Genomic DNA, 7,735 nt, shown 5'->3' with positions numbered 1-7,735 from the left:
CTTTAAAATGGCTTAAATCTTGTGCAAAGTAACCCCGCCTTACGGTACTTGCTGGGTTTGGCCCATAATTCCGTCATGTAATGATAATGTTATGGTAAATATAACATAAGATTTTTTTCCTTCTGCATTAGGCATATACAAAAATTTACAAGAACAAAACTAGGCCTAAGCATTTAATACAACTGAGACTTTCAGTGACTGTTTACTATAGGGCATACTGTAATAACGTAACGAAAATTTAGTTTTTGAAGATTTGTTTTTTAGAAAATTGATGTCAAATTTCATCTTTCTGAATTTCTTAAGTTGTGCAGTTATTTTTTATGACGGAGTATTTGTGATATTAGTGCCTATTTTCAAGGCTTTTAGTGCGAAAACATCCGGGTTCTCCTTATGAAATACATTATAATTATAACCCATTCAAGTAGATTAACCTATTTAGATATAAGGTTTTGCGCCCAAACATCTCGCGCCGAAACGGCCTTGCGCCCAACCGTCCTGCTCCGGACGGTGAGAGGCAAGGGAACTCACATTAAAAAAGCATCCCGAAGGGAACAAATTACTACTACATCCACGTCGTTGTTCCTGAGAAACGCTAAAACTAGATTTTAATACATTGATAAAAATAAATCTTGAGTGTTTCCAAATGCTGTCTCTTTAAGTGACACCTGTGACAAATTACACTAACAATGTGGACATAGTAATAAAGTTCTGGAGAATCAAGTGTTTTTGCTATAAAACACCGGTTTATCATTACATATTTTAGAATAACTGCCTTTCTAATACAAGAATGTAGAGGGGGAATCAACTATGGTGTAATTTGGTAGCATTTGCGAAAATATCACAAGTACTAGCAGCGTTCACCCCGCTTCGCTGGGGTCACCCCGGAACGCAATAAACTTTGTTACTTAGATAATTTTTACTTTTTCGCTTTCAAGTGATATGATAAAAACCATAGAAGATTGCAGTAAATGTTAACATTATATCGCCTGTCATTTATGTTAACCCGCCGAGTGACACGGTCATGTGGGTTGCATATAAATACGGTTAGATTTAGCTATGATGAGCTAACAAAGGATTTCTACGTTATGGACACTTGAATGGTCAATTATCTCAAGACACTGGTAATTGAAAATTAAAGTGATATGATAAAAACCATCTAGGGTCCAAATCTTAATAACCCCCCAAAAATGAAAGAAATTGGTTCAGCCGTATTAGCGTGATGAGCTAACAAAGGATTTGTACGTTCTCTTTTATATATATAGATTAACTTTTCTAATCTGATGTGTATTTTGTAACTTACTTTAATTTTGCCGACTGTTTGTAACCCATCTTTATTTTGTCCATTACAGCGCTATTATCACGCAACGAAAAAATGTTCAATACAAAAGTTACGTATATTTTCACGGAAAATCTGAATATGCAATAAAAAAAATGGTGGTTCCTATTTAAGATGTCAAAGTTGACCCCCCTCCCGCCCCCGGGGGTGGGGGTAGGGGGTCGAGTGTGGTATCATTGGATGTCCCCCTTTGAGACGAACAGCTTTTATTACAACTTTTTCAAAATTCGATTTGTAGTTTTCCAGATATTCCCCAAAACAGTTTTAAATGCCTCATTTTTCGTGTTTGTAAGCCATTTTGATTTTTGTCGATTACAGCGCCAGCTATCACGCAACAAAAAAATGTTCAATACAAAAGTTACGTACTTTCTCACGGAGAATCAGAATATGCAATAAAAATGGTGGTTCCTATTTAAGATTTCAAAGTTGACCCCCTCCCGCCCCCGGGGATGGGGTAGGGGGTTGAGTTTGGTATCATTGGATGTCCCCCTTCGAGACGAACAACTTTATTACAACTTTTTCAAAATCCGATTTGTAGTTTTCCAGATATTCCCAAAAACAGTTTTAAATGCCTCTCCCGGTACCTATATTGCGTTCCACGGTACTCTCAATTGCTTCGTGTATGAATATACAGACTACAGGAATATCAAATATTGTATTTATTAAACAGGTAGATACAATGTATTACAGTTCATTACACTAAATCATTTTATCGTTTAACTTAGATTCATACATCTTTATATGCATATAGTAAGCTTACATATATCTGTACAATATCTTACACTTTTATATATATTTACCTTCCCTTACCGTAGTACTAATTAATAATTGTTAACATCACAGTCATGTATGTCACCACATATTACAAGTACGTTCCTAGATTATAGTAGTCTACGTTCGATTGAGATGTGATGAGGCAGGTGAACCATGCATCCGATTAATAAATTAAATAAAGACTTCTTTTAGGCATCTATACATAATCAAATTAACTTTTAATGGTCCCCGCCAGCTCCAGCACAAGGCAGCATTTAATGAGAAAAAATGTTTCGCCCCTGTACTGAAGTTAGCTCTTTGTGACACATTTCTACCAATGTTACGATGATTTGCTACTTTACGCTGATTTGGTATTCACTTATACACATTTTGGGGTTATAATTTATTTTTTTATTATTAATTTACTTATATATTAGTGAGCAGTGCAGCGTGTGTTCCTGAATACCTAAGAAGTGAAGTTACTGAAGTCTGTTTTCAATTTTATAGTTGGAGTTTGGGAAGAGACTGGTTTGATGGAAGACGCTTCCATTTTCGCTTTCTGACTCTGTTGACTTGTTCGGATTGCAGTTTCCAACTTTGTTCGTAGCTCTGTGGATTGTGACATCAGTGCCTTAAATTCCTGAAATAATAATATCGTCTTGTAAATGGTAGAAAGGTACAACACTCAAAAGCAAAATATGTTTAGTAATGTAATTTTATCACAATTAAAATTGAAATGCAAGCACTATAAAGAAAAACATAAGAAGAAAGAAAATCCGTTCTTCCTATGGCAATAAAAATATTTAGTGATATTTACTCTATAGCCACATATTACTCTTTCCCAACCAGTTTTAAAATAAGAAATTTACCAAGAGAACTTTTATAACACATATTTCTCATGTCATTATAATTCACCAATCGTAAGAAACTTGCTTAATATAATTTATTTCAATAAGTATTATTAAAAACCTATTACTGTATGTTTTACCTAAATTACAATCCTTATTTTAACATCTCTCTTACGAAGCTAATAATAATAATAATAATAATAATAATAATAATAATAATAATAATAATAATAATAATAATAATATATTGCATTTCATGTCAGAAGCAGCACGGACTTTCATGTAAAGCAGCCAATTATTACCATGAGTTTACAAAAGTTTTGTTAAAGAAACGAAAGAAAAGAGTCAAATGAAACAGAAATGTATTTTGGAGAAGGCTATGAATTTTAGAGTGAGACACTGAACATGCGTTGTCATCAACTTCAATAAGACTAGCGAATAAGTGACAAATTCAAAGAAAATATCCACTACGATTAAGAATATTTTAAGATTACACAACATCGAAAACACAATCAGATTATTTATTAACGAACTCCACAGCTCACCATCACAGAGACAAAAGTTTATTTTGTGTATAATCAACCCCTCCTCCTGGAGTAGTAGGAACATGATAATCTCCAAACCGTTAGATGCAATACAAATGAATGCAATTATAAACAATTAATGAGTATCTGAAGGTAAAGCGGTTCGCGAGGGAAGTCAACTGCATCAACATTAAAATAAATAAAATTCCTTGGCACGAAGTTCAGAAGGGATTACTGACACTAATAAATCTTAAGGGAGCCATAGACGCACACACTTGCATGAAAGATTTGTTTCATCATGCATTGGAAGAATTTTTTGCTCACACATGTACCAACTTACTGTCTAACTTACTAGAAGAATGAATCGGATTCTAGTTTGAGCAATGTGGAGGACGAGGATTCCTGCACTAGAGCTGTGCAATAAGAAATTTGAAAGGAAGTGATCTAAATGGACCAATGGACCAAAGACTGGCTACAATGGAGAGACATTCTGTCACACAGTACTTCTTCAAGAATTAAGAAATGAAAGTGACGATATAGTTAACTATTTGGGAATGGACAGTGAAACGTACAACGAGCTACTGGAAATTGTTACCCCCGTTTATAATCAGAAGTGGCACAATGATGAGAAAAGTTATAACCCCACACGAATGTTTGTATGCCACCCTTCGGTTTTAGCTACAGGATCATCCTTCTTTAACGACCTTGGTACTACGGAGGAAAGAGTCACGTAATTTCTTCCGCCGTCGTGATTGAGGACCTAAATATAAAACAACCAACTTGCATGAACAAGCACATACACGATAAACTTGCATGAAGAACGGTAAAGCCATCATGCAAGTTTACAGAAGATTTTGAAAACTTTCAACATCCATGAACGAGGCCACACACGATCAACTTGCCTGTGGTTTTATCATTTTTCATGGAAGTTGGACAGTTTCTTATGCATGTGTGTGCGTGTATGGGCCCCATTAAAGAAGCTTGCTGTGTGTGATTTTCTCTGTTATTCCGAAATAAGCCTATTGTTTGGAGCTGCAATAAAAGTACGTAAATGCAGACAAGTCCTGTCCAATTTTATTTTTCTTAATAAAGTAACACATACCAGTTGTGCTGTGCATTGTAAAAGAGAGAGAAAGTTACTCTCTTTTCTCTTTATAAATTGGGAAATTTTTCTTACGAACCCTGAAACACGATTAGTGTTAAAGTGAATAGGCCTCTTTTCCTGTGAATTTGATCTCTTGCCCTTGAGTGAAGCCAGATAAAACCAATGGAATATTTTGAGCTTCACATAATATACCATACGTACTATATTACGGAAATCGGAGATTTCTTAGAGAAGTCCCCATTGACAATACGCTGGTGGCCCGCTCTCAGCGGGCCTCGGGCCAGTATCCACGGCCCGCAAACGACTTTGCACTTTTTCCGCCGGCGGTCCGCTTAGCCGTAACGTGTCTGCTGCCGCTAAAATGTCGCACGTGGGTTGGTCTCCCACCGCCGTTTCTCCTCCTGAACCGCTAGTGCCGCCAATAAACCACAGCATGACCGCTTCGTAACCGCCAGTATCAACCATCATACCGGCCCTTCACTGCCGCTTTTAATCCTCTACTCTCTATTTTGGCAACAACGTATTGGTACTTGAGCACTGAAACATCCATACCAATACATGGTTAATATACAAAATAACTACCACTTCAGCATGGTACTAGTTTGTTAACACCAAAGACATCGCCTTCCAAGCATATCAGAAGTAACTCGTAATTGTCAGTGAGAATTTTCAGCCCGTGCAGACCTCTAACGCCTGTATTGGCTGTCTGGCCGCTGAAGTAGGAGACGGTCCGCCATCGATGGCGACAAATTGTCAATGGGGGTGTTTTTAATGCTTTCGTAAGATACGGTGAATTCAGCTTATTCCCTCTGATTAATTTCAACTCCAAATATTCGGAGTAACTGTTATCTCGAACAAAACACACATTAAATTTCAGTGAAATCGGAGAATTCTGACGAAACTCTGTAACGTTCAGAGGGACGAAGGAGCAAAATAAACTCTAATTATTGAGCAATTGCTGATCGTTGGAAAGCTTCAAGATGAACGAAAACCTTCAATTTAACTATGAGCCATATTTAGCCAAAGTGGAATTTTAACGCAATTTATCGGGGGAAATTATTAATATACTATTAAAATACAGAACTTAAAAGTTCGGGGACCACACCTCTGTTTATCCACTTGTGTTTGACCGATTCAACCATAAGCGATAGAAATAATTGCAAATACTTACAGAAAATATAGCTGTTTTGTGTTAAAATTGATTTTTTTTCGTATGTTGTATCGGAAAATTATTTTATTATCGCGTTTTGTATTTATGAACAGACATGCAACACAGGTGGACGTTACCTCTTATTCTTGATGGACTTAAATATCAAACAAGTTTATTTAGCGAGGTCAATAAAGATAAATATTAAGCTCATTCAAATCGGATAAATTTCAAGAATACGTGGGATAGTTATCGTGGACCTAACAAACGGACGGACAGACATACAAATGTTGGTTGAACTGAATGGCAGAATTTTCAATTACAAAATATTTTTTTACCAATAACTTCATCAAAATTACTAATTTTGATTCGACATGGTATGTGTTTTCTTTGAAGCTTTCTCATAATTCCCAATGACGGGTTAAAATCCGTGACAAATGATGGGTATAAATTTCCATCAAAAGGAGTGGTGAATTAGTCCCACCCATACGATCAAAGATATGTTTCAATATAACTTTCGTTAAAAAGTACAGACCAGTTTAATATTAATACAATATAGCTTGTACACATAAGGCTTCTCGCTAATGCTTAAAGGGAAATAACACTCCTCTCCCATTTAAAATATGAATATTTATTTTGATTTTTGCATCCTTATGCAATACCGGATTGGAACGAAGCGGTCTGTGTCAAATATAAAAGAAGGAGGGGAAATAATAGATCAAATGAATAGTTTTCGATATCTGCGTAGTATTCTTAGTAATGACATGAAGTGCGAACGTGAAATAAAAGAAAGGATAGGAATGGCCAAAGAAGCCTTTAGGAGGAAGAAAAATCTGTTCTGTGGGACCTTGAATAAAGAGTTGAGAAAAAGACTCATAATGCTTCGTGTGGAGTGTTGTGCTGTATGAGGCGGAAACATGGACATTACGTACAAGTGATGAAAAAAGACTAGAAGCCTTCGAAATGTGGGTGTGGAGAAGAATGGAAAGAATTAGTTGAATCGAGCGGAAAACGAATGAGAGGGTGTTAGAAATGGTGGAGGAGAAAAGAACACTTCTAGATATTATTGAGAAGAGGAAGGGAAACTGGTCGGAACATTGTTTAAGAAGAAATTTATCATGAGGGACGTCCTAGAGGTTATGGTGGCGAGAAGGAGACTACGATTAATAGATGATATAAAAACAGAAAAATCATACATGAAGACGAAGAGGTTAGCGGAGGACCGTGAGGCATGGAAGGTGCTCAGTTGCGGCAAGTGACCTGCCAATAAGGGCAGAATACCTATGATGATGATGATGATGCAACACAGAGGCTATAAAGGACGAAACATTGCGTACTCTATGTTTCCTAATGGGATGACATCATTAACGGGAAATTCACCCCAGGACTAAGTCTGTTTCAGAGTACTTTAGGCTCAAGACGAAATGTTAATGAAACAGGGCATATGTTTTCCTTTAAGCTTAAGAATTATTTCTGTTTGTTAGGTCCGTAATTAAAGAACGGTGATGTGACGAACAGTTCTATGTTAAAGAAAAAGAAAAGATAAAGGAAAAAGTATTTACGCTCACTTCTACAATGGACAAAATCACTAGTCCTAGCTTCTAACACTTTTTTATTTTATTTATTTATTTATTTGTAATGGATTACAGACAGACGTTAAATGCACTAAAATTGCTTTATTTCAAAGAATGTACGTTTTTTTCATTAAGATTTATCATTACTCTATTGTAGGAGAACGAAAATGATCTCAAACCTGAAAGTTTTAATACATCAACGCGCACGTGTCATGGTTATTTTGGCCTCGGAGATTACGAATGTTTCTATTGCTACAATGGCGGCACGTTCCTCTGCCCATTTTAAGAAACTGCTTCTGCTGTGTCGTTAGCAACTTCAGCAAATTTTGTGGGTACTCTCAGCATTGTCAAATGCACTCTCAAAATATAATAAACCAAACCTGTATTTCCACCTGGTCCACAACTTCTTGGACGATGATGACATGACAGCCTTGCATAACTACGAATT

General features: G+C 36.3%; 1 protein-coding gene across 6 annotated transcripts in view; it reads right to left on the bottom strand.

Moving 5' to 3' along the window:
* Positions 1 to 1,959: 1,959 nt before the first annotated feature.
* The window catches only part of LOC145686057 (HEAT repeat-containing protein 5B), a 356,761-nt gene continuing 350,985 nt past the window's right edge, over positions 1,960 to 7,735 (bottom strand). For 3 of the 6 annotated variants that reach the window (XM_081758948.1, XM_081758949.1, XM_081758953.1), the window contains one exon: positions 1,960 to 2,729. In XM_081758948.1, the coding sequence (XP_081615074.1) occupies positions 2,556 to 2,729 (174 nt within the window). In that variant the 3' untranslated portion in view covers positions 1,960 to 2,555. The remainder of the gene's footprint in view (positions 2,730 to 7,735) is intronic. The other 3 variants (XM_081758950.1, XM_081758952.1, XM_081758954.1) reach the window with 2 other exon arrangements.

The sequence above is a fragment of the Thermobia domestica genome, chromosome 5, assembly GCF_964235325.1.
Source record: "Thermobia domestica chromosome 5, izTheDome1.hap1.1, whole genome shotgun sequence".
NCBI lineage: Eukaryota > Metazoa > Arthropoda > Insecta > Zygentoma > Lepismatidae > Thermobia > Thermobia domestica.
Note: the sequence above shows the minus strand (reverse complement) of the source record. Positions and strands in the feature narration are given on the sequence as shown.